Genomic DNA, 22,164 nt, shown 5'->3' with positions numbered 1-22,164 from the left:
CCCCCGCCAGAGAGGTAACTGAATTAAAAGTCATCGACTCTAACCCCTTGACCACGGAGGCGGTTGTGCAATAACGTAACAAGTCCTTTTAACAAGCTTAATTTGTTAGCAGTTAGTGAAGAATTGTTACGGAGAAACTTTGCCTCACCAGAATATCCTACCTACAGCCTCTGATGCTAACTCTGTAGGCTAAACAGGCATACTTGAATAAAAAATAATTATGACAGGTGAGCTAAAAATAAGTAAAGCAACTTACAGAGTTGTCTTTCCATGGCATGAGGTATAGGTACTGAGAGATACATGAATGGTTCAAATGTTACAGACACCTGGTTACATTGTGCACATACAACCTGAAGTTAATTAAATGATTAAATAATGTCTTAATTAACATAATGGTATAGATTTTTTAAAGACTGAATGAGAAAACCGCTCTTTTTTTCTTCTTTTTTTTTGTACTTTCTTTTTGCCTACCATCATGTCTTTAGGATTAAAAGTTTTCAGTGTATATTTGAAGACTTAAGAATAAACAAATGCTTGACTTTATAGAATTTTGTTCTTCTAAACATTTTAAAACATTCTTTAAGTATAGAAAATACAAATGTATGTGCTTTAATATAAATGAATTAAAATTAAAAAAGAAACTGGAATTACAATTAAATGGTACATACAGTAGATTTAAACTGCCCTTGAAAAGTGTCCACAACTACACTGTCATTCCGCCTTAAATATTTCTGCCAGGCATCTTCGGCTGCTAGAACCTCAGCTGTCGTGTAACATGCTCCTTCAGCCAGGGTCCTTGGCACTCGAGGTACGACCTCTCCGGTGTCGTTATCATCCGACACCTCCATATCATTATCCTCTTCTTGATCCTCAATATCACATTCAACATCGCTATCCACGCTCGGACTAGCTTCTCGCATACACGACACTCTCTCAACTTGTTCAACATTCTTTGGTTTTCGAACATTTAATGCTTCAGAGATGAGCACTTCTTTTTGAATCTTACATATCTCCTGCATCTGCAGGTTTTTCTCTGTACCTTCAAACTTCATTCTCTTCACACCACTCAATGAAAAACAGTCTTCTTTTTCTGAACCCACGCCTGAACTAGAGCCACAAGCTCCTTTTGGTGATTTACTCTTTTTATCTGCTCTAATATTCACATCTTTTACTTTCTTTGGCATTTCAAATTCGTCACTTTTGGTTGTCACTTCCATAACGTTATTTATCAAATCTTCTTCGTCAACGTTTTCAATTCTGTCACTAGTGTTGTCATGTTTGGAGAATTTGTCCGAGTCCGTAGTTACCGACTCTTCCATATATTCTGTTGCTAAGACATTGGTGTTTAGAGTTTTAGTCTCCTTGGCATACAAGTCTTCAAGAGACGGTACACTTGTTGTTGGTATTGCATTGTTCAAAACGATGGATTCAGATTGAGACCCTGATATCTTACCTACACTAGCGCCTTTCTGTTCTATATCACAAATGTCAGATTTCAGACTAGCTGAAATGTCATTCTTCCCACCTATTTGACTAGCTCTACCATCCATTTGTAACCCTGTATCAAATTCATCAGTTTCATCAACATCACCAGATGCTTTACAGACTAGATCAATATCACTAGAAGCTTTTACCAAACCACTCACACATTCGTCACTTTTACTGCGAAAGTCCTGTAAACTGTGAACACGTTTAAACACTTCCGATCCTGAACTCTCACACTCAGCCTTAATCTCATGACTACCAATATTTATGTCATCAGATGACGAAACATCACAGATTTTGTCCCCTAGTTCATTAACAACCCTGGGAGACAGTCCAACATTTGATTGACTCACAGTTGGACTTGAGCGTAACTTTAAGTTTTTCATCACAGAGCATTGTTCAGATTCCGAACTTTGTTCAGATATGGTGGAATGGTTGCTATCTTCCGATATTGGGTTAACGGTAAAACCTACGATATTTGAACCACTTTTTCTCTTCTCGTAATACTCATTTTTCAAGTCCCCACTCACACATTTCTCTGATTTTGATTCTTTCATATTATCAAAGGTCAAGGATGAATGGCTGGTAACAGCGTTTTTTGATTTATCGTTTATCTTGCTCTCTTCTTCAGCTAATGTCAGATTCGATGAGGCTCTGTTATTGATGTTATGCTCAAATGTGATTGGTTGTTTTTCACAACTAGGTCCAGCTTCTGTGTTCTGATTGGTCGACTGACTTTTAAAATTGAGCTGCTCGTGTAAACTGTCAAGTAGAAGAGCTAGGAATTCTTGACAGTCATGCTGAAAGACAAGTTTGTAAGGATTATGGTATTACATTGTATAAATTAAAAGATCTTGAAGACTTTTTAAATCAAATATTTTTACTATGGTATTTCTCCAGCATAAAGCATTTAAGTTATTAAAACTTTACCTGCTAAATTTCTTAAAAGAACCATTATATTTTTGTAACAGTCCATTTTCAATTTTTAGGGATATCAATATCAAAATTTGAAGTTAGTGAATTCAGTATACAGCCTGGCCAAAAAGCTGAATAGGTAGGTTTTTGTTTGGCTGGTTTTACAGAGCTGTCAGCACTAATACAGTATTGGACATATAGTGCCGAAAGAGGAAAGCAACAACAGTGGTCAAACCACCTCTACTGCTGGAGCAAAGAGTTGCATAGACTGCATATTTTTTATGATCACTCGAGGATAAATGGTTAATGCAATTTTTATGCCTCAGCCATTAAAGCCTTTAAAGGCAACCCCTCTGTTACAAGGGGGCATGAATATGCAGGCTTTCCTGGCTCTATACTGGTGACAGAAACTAACTAGAGGATGCTTTTGTAAAAAAGCGCATGTCTCCCCCACTGCACTGTGACCTTGACCTTTGACCTACTGACCCCAAAAACAATAGGGATCATCTGCTCTATAAGCCCAATCATCCTATGAAGTTTGAGGGCTGTAGGTCAAAAGGAACTCTAGTTATCATCCGGAAACTAGAAATTGACCAACGGTCACTGTGACCTTGACCTTTGACCTACTGACCCCAAAAACAATAGGGATCATCTGCTCTATAAGACCAATCATCCTATGAAGTTTGAGGGCTGTAGGTCAAACAGGAACTCTATGTTATCATCCGGAAACGAGAAATTGACCAACGGTCACGTGTGACCTTGACCTTTGAACTACTGACCCAAAAACAATAGGGATCATCTGCTCAATAAGCCCAATCATCCTATGAAGTTTGAGGTCTGTAGGTCTAAAGGAACTCTAGTTATCATCCGGAAACGAGAAAATTGACCAACGGTCAGTGTGACCTTGACCTTTGACCTACTGACCCCAAAAACAATAGGGATCATCAGCTCTATAAGACCAATCATCCTATGAAGTTTGAGGGCTGTAGGTCAAAAGGAACTCTAGTTATCATCCGGAAACGAGAAATTGACCAACGGTCACTGTGCCTTGACCTTTGACCTACTGACCCCAAAAACAATAGGGATCATCTGCTCTATAAGACCAATCATCCTATGAAGTTTGAGGGCTGTAGGTCAAAAGGAACTCTAGTTATCATCCGGAAACGAGAAATTGACCAACGGTCACTGTGACCTTGACCTTTGACCTACTGACCCCAAAAACAATAGGGATCATCAGCTCTATAAGACCAATCATCCTATGAAGTTTGAGGGCTGTAGGTCAAAAGGAACTCTAGTTATCGTCCGGAAACGAAGAATGGACGGACGGACGGACTGACGGACTGACGGACTGACGGACGGACGGACTGACGGACGGACGGACAGGGCAAAAACAATATGTCTCCCCCCGAGGTGGGGGAGACATAATTACTTTCACTTCCAACAGGAAAAGAGTTTAGTATTCACTCAAGCAATCTTGTATTATCTAATTATACACTAAATACAATACCACTTCCTGGTTTCCTAACAAGTGTGTCAAAAATGATAACTTGAAAACTATTACAATTATACAAAAAAAAATTTCCTTGAAAATTCAATAAATTTCCTCAGTAGTTAAGTTTAAACATATTTAATTGCATTAAATACATGTTTACAAACATATCATACAAATAATGAGTATCTATAAAAATGCAAATGGGTTGGGCAACAAGTTCTTACAACACTAGATTAAGCCCTTCCTCAGTAGTTGAAGCTGTACTTATTAGATTATATTAGATGAAAGTTGTTATCTCACTTACTAAATTATAATCATAAAAGCCAAATATGGTATAACAGAAATGACTTGAAGTACATACAAATAACATTGATCAGTCCGACTTTGCAAAATGAGGGGAAGATAAACAATACATATATACTTGAGAGATTTTTTATCTCTCTCATTGAATTAAGTATATATTAACAATGTACTGTTTTTCGTTTCCAAAGCTGGTAACTTACAAATAATGTTATGACACGGTGGGTCAAAGGCCTGTAATGCCTCCGAAATGCTATCAGTTTTGTTCTCAAAAACTTTCTATATTTGATATTGTGTTACAGTTTCCTAAGACATACATACTCATTTGCCACAAAGATGAACTATCTTTTACTTCTTTCGCTCTGTTGGCAATGGGTATTAAATCATAGTGAATGAGTATTTTTCATGAAAGTCTAAATACTACTTTGTTAAAATTTTGCTACCTTTACAACACATTTTACTACACATTCAGCACAATTTTATTCATTTGTTAAACATTTAATATGCCCTAAATCCATTATCAAAACATTATTAAACACATGTTTGACATTTCTAAATTTTTTAAAGAATATGGACTTGTGAGGCAAAATGTCCCTTTAAACTTGACTTGTTAAAGAATTTACTTTAATCTTTTTCATTAACAGTAAATGAACATTTTCAATTACTATTACATACCTGTCTATAATCCTGGAACTGTGTATGGTAGATCCCAAGGGTCTGTTTAAACTCTTTCGGATGAACAATCGAATATTGACCAGACCAGATCTTTGCGAACAACTTTTGAAACTGTCCGAAAAGTGTGTCGTCGAAAGTTTTTCCGCTCTGATAGTAGCCGAGGAGGAATTTGACTAGCGGCATGGTGCTCATCAGACATTGTAGGCCGGAGTTCATGAAACAGGTGTTACCTAGGTTATGAAGACCACATCTACCTCGAATACCTGCTCCATCTGTAATCATAATTATAACATAATAAATGTATCAGGAGTGTCAGTAGTGACAAATAAATACAAATATCAGTTTTTATTTATAATAAATAATAAAGTAAAAATAAACCAAATTCATCTCTCAAAAACTTGGCAATATACAAATAAATATGAAGAATTAAGAAAATTATAAAATAAACTAGATAACCTAACTATTGTATTCTAATGTTGATATCAGATATATCATACATTTTAACTTTTCACATGTCATTAAATATACAATGTATATGCAACCTATGTTAAACCGAGCCTGCAACATTTACAATTTTGCCATGTTGGGCTTACTTAAAGGTTTCTTTTTTTCTCTATTGTATTTTGAAAGTTTTGTTTTTATGTTTAAGCTTAGTTCCAGATGTACAAATGTAAACAACTTATTATAAGGCCTTATCTTTTCAGTTTCTTCTTTCTTAAAATCTCCATATTTTCAGTTATTAAAACTACATAAAACTTTAACCTCATAGAAAAACAAAAACTGGCCGCAAAGAAAACTTTATAAATAGGAAGACATACCTCTAACATCTTTGTTGTATGTGACCAAGCATGTGCTAGGTTCTGTAAAATATAAAACAGTGAACACAATTAACCCTTACAAACTAAATATCTGAAATGGACTTGTCCATCTTTCAATCTGGACAAATTTAGGGGGAAATTTTAAAAGATGTTCGAACAGAATATAGGAAAGTGTAGACAATAAACAGACAACACAAAAGTGCCGGACGATCGTGGTCTGCACTGGTTGCATGAGTAGAGTCAGCAACTACTAGCAGGCTTAAAGTAAATACTGTTAAAAATTTGTCAATGACAAAGGCAGATTACAAAATACAATAATAAGGAAATCTAAATATTGCTGACCGCGTGTGGGTTCAAATCCTTTCTGGGGCAAGCTGTTATTTCCTTGAGCAAGAAACTTACAGTAACATTGATTCATTGCTCAGTAGGGGTTCCAGGAATGGATTCTCGGGTGTTTCATTAAGCTTATAACTTCCAACATAATCCAACTAAAATAAATTTTATGAACTATTAAAAGGCTTCAGTAATTACTTTTTGGTTCCAGCAGGCTACAGGCTAAGGTGTGATAAAAACATGAATTAGTTGTTCAGAAAGTTTTACCTGTTTCTGTAAAATTTGAAGGTCCATATACAACAGAGGGAGATGTACTTGGTGATGTCTCTTCTAGAGCTGAAAAACACAATACACGAGGTCCATGAATACCTTACATACATCACAGACAATATATCTAATTTTTCATTCATTATTCTGTAAATGTCCTCAAAATGAATACACTAGGCAGTCAAAGAAACAAAACTTGGCCCCTTATAAAGAATAAAATGGTGGTTTCCTAACTTGACCCGCATGGGTCAGGTTAGAGCATTAAGATTTCACAATGTCTCACTGAATTCTGCAAACGTTACAGAACATGTCAAATGAATGACTTAGACTTGTTTCAATCATTCAATATCCTCAAAATATTTTATAGTAACTTCAAGGGTTTGTTCAAGTCTTATGACTTGTATTAAAACTACTCGGTGATTCTGTTGGCGTCTAAATTTCGTTCAAAATATATAGATATATTTACGCTTCAAACCCAAAATAACTAGAATTTATACAGAAATTCATGCTGAGACTTTAAAAAAATGTAAATTTAGCGTGATTTGAGTACATAAGATCATTTTAATACTTTTGTCATTAATAAATCCGAGTATCTCTTTAAATACGGCATGTAAAAAGGATTTGCCATAGATCTGTTATTGCAGATGTCATAAACAACTTTATTGTAATTGCAGCATTTATTGATGCTTATTATGTTAAAATTCTATACGGATTTCCCTATAATGGAATTGATGCCTTTGCCCTTCAACTTTTCTGTTATTATAGACTTCATGTAGCGAATGCTTTCAATCTCTCTGATAATTTTGAATTACTAATTTTTATATCTTCCATTCTTTGTATCTTGTTCAGTTTTTCAAAATAGGTTACCATGGTTACAGGGCTCAAAATATCATACCTTCAAATCCTAGGGCTATCGGTGTGGCATACACATCACTAGAGCTTGTGCTCACCTCACTTGTTTTATCATTTTCTGATTCCATAACTTCACCTCAGTTCTTAAGAAGCTGGAAAAAAATAATGTGTAACATTTACAACCAATGAAACTTGCAAAGTTGCTTCCCTTACCACTCCAGTCTAATACACTTAATTTTCACTATATTCTGTTTAATATCATGCATGATTAGTTTGTTTATAAAATTTTCAGAATGTGCAGTGTTTGAAATAAGCTGTAGCCTGATAGCCCATGACTATAGTACTGAATTTCTCCTCGGGGCTACTAATATTTCACATAAACATGCCTATAAAGATAAACCTATGTGTTTTATGGTGCAATTGTGATATATAAAGGATTTTTAAGTTCGAGCTAGTAAAATGACTTGCAGGTTTACAAATATTCCAATATTAAAATCTGAATTTCAAATACTGCCCCTGAATCATAAACAGTTATACACTGTGACACGCTCCCCTGAAATCCTTGAAGTTCTCAGGGTTACAGTCAGCAATGTGAATTAAACTCTGAGCATCATGGAGTTAAATATAGTTGGAGAAGAAACTGTGATCAGGGTTCTCGGGGACGCTTATTTCGGCGTCCCGGTACGCATGTTTATTACAGCTGGACGCAAATATTTCAGAGCAAGGATTCCACGTACGCTTAATTTTGCCTGGGGACGCATAAACCTTACCGATTGTTTACAACCACAAATACACAAATACATCAGCGTATAGGTAGGCGGTCCTATGCACATCGACCCGTGAAGCGATTAGCCAATCAGCGATAACGCTCCCGATCATTATCACGCAATAGTGATTAGACAAATGTATACACACGCTGTACAGTACATGTAATTACCAGATATAACACGAGGTGATAATTTTATGTCTTTGATCAACAGTTGATTGGAAATTAGCAAATTTTACCGACAAAAGGATAAAATTATCGACTATTTACGCCGCAAGTTTAAAGACTGTTTTCTCAAATGACAAATGAGTGTAATTTTGAATGATTGTCGAATATTTTCGGCATTTTCTAGGCACAATTTCGCTTTAGTTTCATTCTTGCAAAAACTTTCTATAAGAGTATTATGAATTTAAGATATTGTGCCGAAATGCCAGGACTACAAACCAAGATACGCTTTTATTCTATCCGAAAATTGATCCCGAACATCGACAATTTCACGTTCGCCAGAAACCCTAAAATTTCGCAAAAATTCTCAGTTTCCAAGCCAAACATGCGAATGAATTGTTCCTTTATTATTTAATCAACATTAAATCTTTAAATATCGATCTTCAATTTGCCCCCTTTTGAAGATATTTGCCAAAATAATTGTCGATCGGATGAATCTCTTACACACTGTGTGAAGCTGTACACGATTTTCCTATTCATTCCGCTAAACGCTGCCTACTGCAGTATATACATTTACGTGTTTTTATTTACAAATATAAACTTTTTGTCTTTAGAGTGGACTTATTTAACCAGAATAAAATTTGATTTGGTATAAAAGTGAAAAAAAAAACGATTTCCATTTGTTGCATTATAATAAAATAATATCATAATAAATATTAACAAAACAATAATTTAAATTATACTATGTAGTTCAGAGTTTCTTTTGAATAACTATAAACATTGGAAGTCTCTTGAAGATTCAAAATATCAGCAATGCTATTGAATGACTAATCTGTAAACATATTAATTGCGACGCGCTTTTGGACTCCAACTTTTTCAGGGTTGGGAGTCCATGGACTCCATGTTTTAAAGTCCTAGTGAGAACCCTGTGTGATGTTACACAAATTCAGTATCGGCGGAAATGTGTTCACACAAGTTATCATGTGTAGCTGGAATTTCCAAGATTTGATGCTTCCCAGGTAAAAGCAGCCAAAATACTGCCATGTTGAATTCCCGGGCCAGGCCTTTCCCCAAGCGCTTTAAGCACCGCGCTCCTGCTGTACCTTAATCTCCAAATAAATCTCACCGCTGTGCCATAAAAGTCACAGCAGCACTTGATTTTTCTGATCCCTGTTTACAATTTCGTATAGCACTTACAGAATCTTGCCAGTGTCTGGCAAAATTCCTAGGGAAAGGCTTGCAGGGGTACATTGACGAAGCATTTTATACTAATTTCAGCGATTTTTTTCTCTGAATTGTGAATGGGTCCGGTACCATAAAAATTGTGAAAAAAAAGAGCATTGTTTCTTAACAAATTGTGAATTTTTTACTTAAGATTGTGAATATCTTTTTAAGCAGTAAGAACATATAATTTTTTAATGTAGTATTTACTGTTACGAGACATTTTAAATGATGTTTACAGAAATTACCAGACGCTTGTTTCGGTATTGATTTGTCCCTAGAAGTTTCGTATTAAAACAGTACAGGGTGATTGCACCGGAAATCATTGTCGACTAAACGCATTTTAAGATAAACAAAGCACAACAGGCAAAATTTTAGCATCATTATGTGAAGGGAGGAAATAATACGTTATTAAAGGCTTAATTAATCGGAATTGTGAAATTTCATCAGAATTGTGAACGGGTCCGTCGGACTCAGTCTGAAAATTGTAAAGGTACGTTTGTGATTGTGAATGGGTCCGTTATTCTGTACCACTTCATAATATAGGGAAAAAAATCGCTGATATTTATCGTACAACATACAATGTGCACACTTTTCCACACAAATATTTCTCTAATGAAAATCTTGCTGGCAATTTAAACAAAAATTCAGATATCGCCAAAGTTTAACATAAACAGGAAAATCAGAGACTAGCTAGAAAATCCAATAATCACCGAAGCCTGCAAAGAATTATGGGTGTGAATCTGACTATTGTCATAATAATTTTCAGAGCTTCCTATCCATTTAGTAAAAAAATATTGACGTGCCAAAGCTTGATTCTGTGATATTTTTGTTCTGGGGCAGAATCTCGCTTTACATATTGCGAGATATTGCCGAGACACGAAAATAGCACAATATCTTGTCGCGCAGTACAATTAGTTGGACTACCTATCCATTGTATGTATATCTGTAGTCACAGTCCCCAAGGGGATCATCAAAAAACACAGGGTCACAGTCCCCAAGGAGATCCTCAAATGTCACAGGTTGAAATAATGAGAGACGCGAACCAGGGACCCTCAGATACCCTTCCACAACTTTACTGAATGAGCTACATGTATCTGACTGCTTTACACTGCACATCTAAAAAGATGATCACTCCTAAAACTAGCCCAACAAATTGTGCGCTTTAGGGCTTTTTTTATATAGACGATGGTCGCTCTTCGCGCACAACCCACTTACGATTCAAAACAATGCGGAAAATTTTCCTCCTTTGTAGAGGTGTCATCGATAAGGATTTTTGTATCGATATATCGGTAATGAATTATCGGCGATACAGCGATATATCGATTGCCAGGCTAAATTTTAGCTTTCAAGTCTTTTTAAATGTTTCCTAAGGACACTGACAAAGCAGTTATATATAGACAAATGCAAAAAAGATAAACTATGAAAACTGAACAATTTGTTTCTTTTTTTATACAGCTAAAAATGAAAACTAATGACTAGTAACTATAAAGTTTAAAGCCTTTTCCATTTTACTTTTGTTGTTGTTGTTGCTATTACGTAGTTACTGATCATGCTAAATCCCGTCCTTGCCGCTCTAATAAAGCCGGGTTTAATTGGCAAATTGTAGTGTTTAGAACCTGAATAATTATTAAAGTTTAACATTTTGTAATCATAATTTTTACAAAGAAACACTGACAATTTTTTCTTGGCATTTTCCCTTTTTAAAATCTGAATTGAGGGGTCTTGACATCCACTTAGCAGACGTGCGAGATTACAACGAAATTAGGCAGCATTCGTTAAAAACACTGGGAGGTAACTTTGGCATTGATTTCCGTTTTCATTTTTAGAAAAAAAATGTTTCTGGCATCCATAACTTTACATGTCGCTTTTATTTTGACGTTTTGCGACAGTAAACAGGTCTGTCAGTTCTATAAAACCTGTTCGCTGAAGTCTCTTTAGCTAAAAATATATGTGCATTCGATATCCGATATTTAAAAAATGGAATCGATATCGAATCGGATAACAAAGATCGTTGATACACCGATATCGATTGAATTGATGACACCCCAACTCCTTTGTGAGCTATCAGACTGCTTTACACTGCACATCTAAAAAGTAGTCCAATATATTAGACGTTACAGGCTTGTTATAGTTTTTGTCGGTCAAGCCTGACGTCTAATAGTTATTGCTCAAAAACGCATAGCATCATAAAAAATTCCAAAAATGTCTATTGTCTTGCCTTTCAAGCTTTATTCAAAAGCTTATCATATTTTCTTTCAATTTCATGCTCAATCATACACAAAAACTTTCAAACAATGTACTTATCAATTTAAAATAAAATATAAACATCAATCTATTTTTGTCTATCAGCCATACTGGTTAAGCAAGGTGCTTTACAGATTGATTCCAAATTTTTGAACGGAAAAATATATTCGAACACACTGACGGTGCATGGGCAATTATTTCGTTAAAAAAATATTCCGTTAGATTGTTCTGACTCAGTTAAACGCTTGCATTTGAATTAGCCAATCAGATTTCGCGCACTTTACGGCCGCCATTTGTTTATCGGCTGTAAAAGGAATTGAAATACATTAGAGGATTTAATCATGATTTTTCGGATGTGACAGGTTAATTATTTTGACAAAAGGTATTCATTTTTTAGTTTTGTTCATAAATAGGTCAAAAATTATGTAAATACACGGCAATCTCCTGGTTTAGACCCCTATGTATTTTTCAGGAGTAAAACATGTATAAAATACACTAGAGAAAACGGAATGAACCTTATATATACTCCTGGTTTAGACCCCGGGGTCTAATCCAGGATATAGCCAAGTACACGTTGTCTTCATTGTTTTTCGTTCCGCCCGATTTTCTGGCGGAACATGCTATGGGTTTTTGAGCAATTTCGATATGACGTTGCTTTGCCCAGAAGCAAAAATATCTCAAAGCGACGTCATATTTATAGGACTAATCTAAAAAGATGATCACTCCTAAAACGTGAACAGTTCTACACCTTGGCAACAACATAATACCCCTTTGCAAGTCAGGATTAAAATGACGAGACAAGCATGTTATAGTATGCCAAAGCAGGTGCGTAGTCAACATCTTTATTTAAAATTGATTGTTGCAATTTTTCACTGGGAAATCAAAACATTGAACTGTTTACTAAAAACCTGCCAATTATTTTCAAAGATTCATGCTCGATTAACATCAATATGTAGGAATCACCAAAGCTCAGATGATAAAACGCATTTCAATAAACAAATATATTTACCGTCAGATTTATTTTTATAATTTCATGGTTATTGGAAAGGAAAATATGCACATTTCATCTTCCTTGTTTCCACGGACATGCGTGCTTGGCTTTTCCGGTAAAAACGGAAATGAAAAGTTTATGTCGTCACCGTTTATAAAATGAAAGTAGAAAATCGCAAGATTTCACAATTTATTTCTGTAACAAACAGTAACTGTTAACATTGTAATTTTGATAAGGTTAATGGAAAATGTATTGCTTTTTATAATCATTATTCATAAAGTTCAGTTTGTTATCACTTTTTTTTAATTTAGATTTAGTAAAAAAAAAAAGGAAAAAAACATCAACAAAATTTTCAATGCAATTCTCATTTTTGTAGAATTTACTGTACAGTACAATTCAGTACAGTAGCCCTGAGAAGGATGACAATTAAAATTACCAAAATCTTTGAGCTTTGGTGTTTCATGTTTATTCTCAACTCTAGCCCTATATTTTTGCTTCTTGAATAAAATCATTTTTCAGAAAAAAAAATTCAGTGACAACCTATTCAATTTTGTTACGTAACAGTAGATCTACCAGTTTTCATTGAGTATCCCACATACTTACGTACCAGTAATATGAAATGAGGCAAAGCCTATGAACAGGGAAGTCTGCTGAAAACATTATTCATTTTTCCATTTTAAAAGTGTCATTCGGAATTTCATGCACTCAGAACACTCTACATTGAATTATTATTAATCCGAAAAGTTGCAATTGTTTTGTATCAGATTCAGAATACCCTGCCTATTATCATTGAATATTTCAGTGCCCAACTAGAAATGACATTGAAAATTACATCGATAGATATAGAATTCTATATATTCTTTAATTGTTTTTTATTTGATTTCCTTTTAAATATATACATGTGTAGTCTTTAGCCCCGCAAGCCAAAGCCTGGGTTCACTCTGCCGTCCTGGCCTTTGACTTCCCTTAGACAATAAGTCCATGTGACAGAATACTCAATCCATGTATAAAAACATTCACATGGGCATGCCTTCCAGTGATGCCTTGGTGACTTAATAAGTTGTGTCAGATGTGACCTTTGAAGGTCTAGAACAATTGAGGTAACCATGTAGATGAGTTACCTCAATAGAGAGATGACTGGTCAAGCAATTACTGACCAGATCATCTTTGTGTCCAGTTGACAGGCGATCAATCAATAAGAGTTATGTAAAAACATGTTAAGACAATTTTAAAACACAAAAGCAGTGTTAACATCATTAGCCAGTTAGTTAATATATTACTTTTATTTACACCATTGACTGCATTCGACTACAGACACAAAAAAATGTTTCACAACATTCAACACAACAAAATTAGCCAAAAGATAATAAGGCGCTAATCTCCAGTTCCTTGTATGGCTTTTTTATGTCCCAGGTATGACAGGTAACGATTAGCAGTCAGGTAACTAAACGCAAAAAGAATTTGTAAAAAATATATGCCAAGAAAAGATTCTTAAAATTAAATTATTTTTATTATTTATGAATGTATTTTTGAAGGTTTCTATTTTTCTGTATAAATTTAGATTTGAGTAATGGAGATTTTACGACCACAGATTGTTCGAATTGGTAACAGGTGTTATAGAAAGAATCCGGTCCTGCAGAGAGAGGGTAACACAGCTGAAGAAGAAGAATTTACAGGTATTAATTTGTTTTATCACATGCTATTGCTTGTTTTCAATGTTATGCATTTACTTGCAACTTCTGGTTTTAGTTTGTTTTGGAATATCACACAAATTAAATGTTACTGTAAAAATGGCCTAATGTTGTCAACTCTATGTAAATTTTACAGGTAACAGAAATTATAGGATGTAATATCAAGATATACTTATGGCCCTATTTATATTGCAAACAACCATTTATATACAGTCATATAACCTGTCAAAAATCTTTATAATGAATTTATAATGCAGCAAAAAATTTCAATAGAGGAAAAAACGAGATTTCTTCATAAATGGACAGCAGCCTTGTATATGAAACTATATAAGCATCACAATTAGCCAAACATGCAGTATTATAAAAGATGCTTATTTGGTGATTTAAAAATGGGAAAGCTTTGTCTAGATGAACATCATTATGCAATGTTTATAATCGCATGAAATGGTGAACAACCATTACTTTTCTATGGAAGTAACTGTCAACTTCTTGTCATTTCATTATTTTACAACAGATTTTATACCAGATTCTTCCGGTTGGAATGATGAAACATGTACGCTAGATACACCGGACATAGAACAAACTTCAGATGGGTTTCAAACAGCAATTCAAGCACCGAACGGACTTCTCAAGTTTGTCATTGGGAAGAAAGGTGAAACTAAGAACAGGTTGGAGGTGGAAACACGCACAAAAATACGAATACCTAAGCAAGGACAGAAAGGAGATATAGGTTTGTTTTGACATGTTACGCCTTCTTTTGTTTAAGTTCTAAAGCAGCACGCCCCCAGCTTTGTGTTGATTTTTATGAAATCTTAAAAATGAGTGTGAAATGTTGTCATGTGTACAAACTAAGTGAATTTTCCCTTTTTGAAGGCGCTGTCAATCTATGGAAATGACCTATAACTATATAAAAAAATCTCTTACTTCATCAGTAGCATTATAGAAATTTGGTGGACCAGTTTAACATAACTATTTCTGTTATAACAGTAATTCAGGGACATGACAGAAATGGAGTGATGTCAGCCAAGACACGTATAGATGTTCTTTTAGACTCAGGAAGACAAAAAACTCCATTCACACATTTCCTGTCTATACCATTCAATGCTAAACACTTCCAAGACAGTCTGACAGATTTCAAGAATGATGTGTTAAGGGAGTGTGATGGGGTAAGTCTTAAGGGTAGACACATAGTAGTAATAATTCAATTCATAAAAGCTGTAAACTTTAAATATGTTAATTTTAGATAAATTGTGTCATATAATTGTCAAATCAAAATAACTAAGGTGGAAAATGAAATTTGCTGCTGATAAAATACAAAAACAATAAGGAAACCCCTCAATACCTCTTATCAAATTGTCTGCTCTCTACACTGACAGACTTTGAAAACACATCAGTTAGGTTTTTCCTTTTTTATAGGGAAGAACATATTCCATTTTTATACCCCCAAAAACGAAGTTTGGGGGGGTATATAGGAGTCACCCGGTGGTCGGTCGGTTGGTCGGTCGGTCCAGCGGTCCGTTGCATTTTCCTTGTCCGGAGCATAACTTGAAGACTAATGGTTGGAATTCAATATAACTTCATACAATGGTCAAGCACATTGAGAGGAAGTGCAGTGCATAAGAACCATAACTCTATCTTGACTAATTACAGAGTTACTGCCCTTTGTTACTTTTCCTTGTCCGGAGCATAACTTTAAAACTACTGGTTGAAACTCGAAACAACTTCATACAATTGTCAAGCACAATAAGGGGAAGTGCAGTGCACAAGAACCATAACTCTATCTAAAGTAATAACAGAGTTATTGCCCTTTGTTATTTTTCCATTGCTTTCTTTTGTCTGGACTCAAACTTGAAGACTAATTGTTGGAATTCAATATAACTTCATACAATGGTCAAGCACATTGAGAGAAAGTGCAGTGCATGAGAACCATAACTCCATTTTGACTAATTACAGAGTTACTGCCCTTTGTTACTTTTCCTTGTCCAGAGCATAACTTGAAAACTACTGGTTGGAATTCAAAACAACTTCATACAATGGCCAAGCACAATAAGGGGAAATGCAGTGCACAAGAACCATAACTCCATTTTGACTTATTACAAAGTTATTGCCCTTTGTTACTTTTCGATTGCTTTTTTTTTGTCCGGAGCATAACTTAAAGACTTCTAGTTTGAATTCAATATAACTTCATACAATGGTCAAGCTCATTGAGAGGAAGTGCAGTGCATGAGAACCATAACTCCATCTTGACTAATGACAGAGTTATTGCCCTTTGTTACTTTTCCTTGTCTGGAGCATAACTTGAAAACTACTGGTTGGAATTCAATACAAATTCATGCAGTTGTCAAGCACATTAAGAGGAAATGCAGTGCACAAGAATTATAACTCCATTTTGACAAATTACAGAGTTATTGCCCTTTGATACTTTTCCTTGTCTTGAGCATAACTTAAAACATACTGGTTGGAATTTAAAACAACGTCATACAATGGTCAAGCACAATAAGAGAAAGTGCAGTGCACAAGAACCATAACTCCATTTTGACTAATTACAGAGTTACTGCCCTTTGTTACTTTTCCTTGTCCAGAGCATAACTTGAAAACTACTAGTTTGAATTCAAAACTATTTCATACTATGGTCAAGTATATTGAGAGGAAGTGCAGTGCACAGAAAGCATAACTCTTTTTTGACTAATTTAAAAGTTTTTGCCCTTTGTTACTTTTTATTGTCCAGTGCATAACTTGAAAATTAATGGTTGGAATTCAATGAAACTTTATACAATGGTCAAGGGCAGTGAGATGAAGTGCAGTGCACAAGAACAATAACTCTATTTGGACTTTTTACAGTTATTGCTTTTGTTACTTTTTTGTCCAGTGCATAACTTGAAAAGTAGTTGTTGGAATTCAATACAACTTCATACAATGGTCAAGCGCAATGAGAGGAAGTGCAGTGTACAATAGCCATAACTCAATCTTCAGTATTTATAGAGTTATTGCCCTTTGTTCCTATTCCTTGTCTTTCTGGACTTCTTACAGAGTAATCCAATAAAACTTCATCAATGGCCAACCACATTGAAAGGAAATGCAACATACAAGAACCATAACTATCTTTAATTGCCCACAACCATAACTCTATATTTCAATTCTTTTACAAGGTATTCTGTTACTAGTAACATCCTCATTTCCGAAGCAGTCTTGCGGGGGGTATTAATCACATTTAGTGATAGTTCTAGTTTTAAATTTTTTGCATACTTAAGGACACATGTTTCTATAATTATCAGTTAAAAAATGGTTTCTGTAACTGCCTCTTTTGTTGAGTTTTAGTCGAAAGAAAATAAAGAAACTCTCATACCAGTTTGGTGATTTATATCCAATATCATTCCATTTATGAAAAATATCCATGAATGATTATATAGGAGACTTTAATTCATTTATACATAATGTAGTAGTACTATAGTTGGTTTAGACACATGGGGAAATTTTTATATTCTTTTTGTACAGCATGTGATGCTTTTGTTGTATTTGATATTGAAACTTATGGACTGTTTCAAATAGGGAGCTGGACAAATCTATTTCACAAATACAGCAGGTTAAAGGCTAATCTAAGGAAATTACATAAAGTATTTAACCTACATATGATAATGGTGAATAAATTCACGTTCCTGTATATGAATTTGTATGATCTTTGTGATTCATGTTTTATATTTCAGGATCGTGGTGTAGATGGTAGTATATTTCAGACACCTTGTAAACTTCACCTAACAATTGGTTGTCTGGTATTACTGGACGAGACAGATATACGTAAAGCTGTTGATACATTACTAGAATGTCGGGAAGATCTTATTGAGTAAATATTTTATATTTTAACTAATGGTATAATTTTTAAACTAGGTATATAATACACATAATGGTATAACTATGACACTGGTAAAAGTTAATACAGGTATACTGGTATAACTGCACATGTATATACAGATAATGACAGAGCTACATATACAAATAATGGTATAATTACATACAATGGTATAACATAACCACATGGTATAACTACATATACAAATATACACAGATAATGGTTTGTCATAACCACATGGTATAACTACGGTATAAATGGTATAATAATAAATTACAAAATAAATAGCAAATAATGGTATAATGTACGCATATAATGGTATAACTTAACCACATGGTATGAATACATATACAAACAATGGTATGATTAAATTACACTGATAATGTTCTATATAGATATATAGGTATCAGTATATAGATCTTGATTTAAGACATGCACAGATAATGGTATGACTATACAGGTACTGATTTAAAATGTATAAATTAAAGCTATGTATCTGTTTCAAAAATTATTGTCTGAATTTTAAAAAAGAATGCTTCTAAAATATTTGTATTAATTAAATATGGCAGTAAATTACATTTAAAGCGAATGGTGCATGCGCATAATCATTGTTAAACAGATATAATCCTACTGAAAATAAAAAATGATTTTTTGTTCCAAAACATTTTATTCTGTTAACGTATAATATCTATGTGTGTTAAATAACAGAGACATTCTATGTTACAATTATTTCGAAGATTGACTGTAAGGTTATGGAACCAAAATAATTTTTCTGTTGATAGATTTTATAAAAATTTGGTATGGCTTTATACCCTTTAAAACTTCTTTATACACTGATAATTGTACATATATAAATACATTTTTGTGTTACTAAATTTTAGCATGTCAGATCTTTTCAAGGAAATTTACATATATGTATATTTATATGACTTTTACACAGACCGATTCTTAGAGGAGAGCCCTTACATGTACAGCTACATGGTCTAGAATATATGAATGACGACCCATCTGAAGTTGATGTCCTCTATGCCAAGGTGAAGGACACATCTGACAGGTTAGTTGATAAAATACAGGTACACAAAACAGTTACTTTTCCCCCACTGTTGTTTGTTTGAATCCCAACTTTGGATTATTTTATATGAAGATGCTACTCAGCTAGATCACTGAAGAGCAGTGGCTCAACTCAGATGACCATCTTGTGTGAAATAATGTTCCCAAGGTCTTGGAATCCACCAATATAGCTGAAAAGTCACCATGTGACCTTTACACTGTGGTGTTACTTAAGTGTTGTGTTACTTAGGAAATAGATATCAATTTTGAGTGCATTGTTGCAGAATAATACATGGTTGAAATTCAAATGTTTAGGAATATAATTAATTACAAAGCGGTTGAATGATAAACCATGCATTATTATACAGAAATGCACGAAAAATTAATATCTATTTCCATTCTAATATGCAAATAAAAATGAGAATTGATAAAAATATGTTGAACTACATTAAGTGTAGAAGTAATTAAGCTGATGTCATCTGGTTTATTTACGTCATATCTGACATCATATGGCATGGTAGCATTCCTTTTTTAATGCTGTGCATAATTATAGGGGGATGGTGTGAAGTGTGTTAGAATCAAGTGTTGTGTTACTGAAGAATAATTCAAAATTAAGAACAATAGATACAAACCGCAATTAAAAACATGAGATACATGTATAACTTATGATTTTGCAGGCTACAGATATTAGCGGACAGATTGGTGGACAAGTTTACAAGTACAGGATTGATGCAGAGGGAGTATGATAAAGTTAAACTACACATCACAGTCATGAATACACTGTTCAGAAAAGATCCTACAGGTATATATAAGTATAATGTTACCTTAGACAGACATTTTTCAACACCTCCAAACCCCCCCCCCCCCCTTTGACTGTCAGAGCTCTAGTTGTAGAAGAAGAAAAGGAAGAAGAATCTTTATTTTGCAAATTAACTCTCAAAAGAGTCATATACATGTACAAGCTTTCATAATTATATATACAATTGCATGTCTGCATAAGTAAATTACTAACATAGGAAGATGACGTGACTGCAAGTATTTCTTTTCTTTCATTATGTATGGTTACCATTGTATAATTACAGAGTATTTGCTGAGATACTTTTAACGATTGAAAGATAGAATATGGATGCTTACTTTATAACTGGATGTATATAGATTATATAGAACTATAAAACCTACACATTTTTGTGCCCACAAAGGGCGGCATATTAAAATTGCACCGTCTGTCCATCTGTCTGTGTGTTCCCACTTCATTTGTGTCCAGATTGTAACTTTGTCATAAATTTAGGGATTTTGAAACAGCTTGGTCAACCACATCAAGACGTGTAGTGTCTAAAAACCATGGCCCTACCTCAAAGGTCAAGGTCACACTACAATTTTGATTTCATTCTCTTTTCTTTTCATAATACCTGCATACTTAAGAAACCTTTTCGGGGACATTTGTCACTTGCGTGACAGCTCTTGTTTCAACCTCAAAACAAAATTATTATGAAAATTCTAAATAACAATGTTGCCTCTGATAATATATAAATTGTAATTAGCTATCATTTTCTATCTGCAGAATCTGGTACATTTCTAGAACACAAAAGTACATGTTATTTTCTATAATACGAAAATATATGTTATTTTCTAGAACACAAGAAATATGTTATTTTCAGGAACACAAAAATATATGATCTAAAATGACATGAAATAAATCATTAGTTATATGTTTATTCAGGAACAGATGAGCCAGTTAGGAAACAAGATCGAGGTCGGAGAGAAAGGGAGTCCTTTAATGCAATCAATTTGTTGAAGGTAAGTTTGAATGATTTGGTTTGGACTTTTCATCTATACTAATGTGTTTTATGTAGTTAGTTTGAATGAAATTTATTTTTGCATTCTAAATAGCTACACTTTGAAAGTTCAACACAACTCTGGTTTAACATTTCATTGCTGTTGTGGATTTTGATTTGCCTTTGCTACCAATATAAAGTCAAACCAGCCGCATAACATAAAGTCCCACAAAACTCTTCTTCTCAATTGTAGCTATTACATAGTGAAACCCCTTGGAATAACTTTGAACTGTTCCAAATTTAAAACAGATTAAGTCCATGATACAAGACGAAGTTTTAGTAAAAAAATTTATACATAAAATATTGTATAAAGAATTTAGGCAGGTCAAATGGCCATTTATAAATGCTTGCTGACTATATAACCCATGCTTGATGACTTGGGTTATATGAGCTATCAAATGCTGAGTCTGGGCCATATAACCTGTAAAAAGAAGAAATTATTTGTTTTAGTTTAAGTTGTTTTGTTCCTTTACACCATCACCAAGCTGAATATGAATTCTTTAGTAATTCTATCTGGACCGAACTGTTCATCATTTTAGGGGAAATTTCATATTATGTTTAGATTAAATACTAAATAGCAAACAGTGGAGGACATGTTTGACTGATCTCATGAGTTGAATCTGTTGCTGCAAGCTGGCTTTTGGTTAAAATGATAAAATTTATCCTAAATTTCATAAAGTTTATGTTATGGTGAAGAGAATAATGTCACAGGGTAAAAAAAAGATGCAGTCTCACAGTCACAGCCCAATGTTTGGCACCAAATGTCAGTGTTTGAGAAAAATTTGTAGCCTGACTGGAATTAGAACCTTTTGACCCTCAGAATAATGTTCCAAGGGTCTACCGACTGAGCTAGCAGCTTGGTGGTGATGTTGGTAGTTTTCACTCCGGAACAGGGCAGTAATTTTGAATTTACCAGAGCACAGTTCAGCCACCACATCCAGCTTCCAGCACATCTTCTCTCCTTATTACAAGTTATAAGTGAACAATTCTGAATAATGACAATGGGATAGCTATCTGTTTTGTTTATTTTTTCAGAAATTTGGAGACTACAGGTTTGGTGAAGACACTGTGAATATTGTTCATTTATCTCAGAGACATAGTTTTGGAAAAGACGGCTACTATACATGTGCTGGAACTTTAAACTTTTCATGATCTGTGATTGAACATTGGTCTTACTTTATTTAACATTAAATTATTGAAATTGTGGAAAATAA

The 22,164-nt window shown here is 34.2% G+C and overlaps 2 protein-coding genes across 9 annotated transcripts in view; one reads left to right on the top strand and one right to left on the bottom strand.

Moving 5' to 3' along the window:
* Positions 1–12,655, bottom strand: part of LOC132724884 (uncharacterized) — a 23,634-nt gene extending 10,979 nt beyond the window's left edge. The window contains exons 1-7 of the mRNA XM_060709855.1: positions 12,546–12,655; positions 7,181–7,289; positions 6,286–6,354; positions 5,686–5,727; positions 4,868–5,139; positions 669–2,285; positions 257–350 (exon numbers count right to left, since the gene is read on the bottom strand). Coding sequence (XP_060565838.1) covers positions 257–350; positions 669–2,285; positions 4,868–5,139; positions 5,686–5,727; positions 6,286–6,354; positions 7,181–7,265 — 2,179 coding nt within the window. The 5' untranslated portion in view covers positions 7,266–7,289; positions 12,546–12,655. The remainder of the gene's footprint in view (positions 1–256; positions 351–668; positions 2,286–4,867; positions 5,140–5,685; positions 5,728–6,285; positions 6,355–7,180; positions 7,290–12,545) is intronic.
* On the top strand, positions 12,633–22,164 carry LOC132724885 (activating signal cointegrator 1 complex subunit 1-like). Of its 8 annotated transcripts, none has more exons than XM_060709856.1 (9): positions 12,633–12,734; positions 14,089–14,203; positions 14,733–14,948; positions 15,206–15,384; positions 17,923–18,059; positions 19,006–19,119; positions 19,793–19,917; positions 20,836–20,912; positions 21,986–22,164. In XM_060709856.1, exons 2-9 carry the CDS (start codon positions 14,098–14,100, stop codon positions 22,100–22,102), a joined length of 1,071 nt encoding a protein of 356 aa, XP_060565839.1. In that variant the 5' UTR covers positions 12,633–12,734; positions 14,089–14,097; the 3' UTR covers positions 22,103–22,164. The 8 variants fall into 8 exon arrangements, with proteins under 8 accessions (XP_060565839.1, XP_060565840.1, XP_060565843.1 ...); XM_060709857.1 differs by having other exon boundaries at positions 12,650–12,724; XM_060709860.1 differs by having other exon boundaries at positions 12,650–12,749.

This window comes from Ruditapes philippinarum, unplaced genomic scaffold (assembly GCF_026571515.1).
Source record: "Ruditapes philippinarum isolate M1 unplaced genomic scaffold, ASM2657151v2 ctg713_1_1_1_1, whole genome shotgun sequence".
In the NCBI taxonomy this organism is placed as follows: Eukaryota; Metazoa; Mollusca; class Bivalvia; order Venerida; family Veneridae; genus Ruditapes; species Ruditapes philippinarum.
Note: the sequence above shows the minus strand (reverse complement) of the source record. Positions and strands in the feature narration are given on the sequence as shown.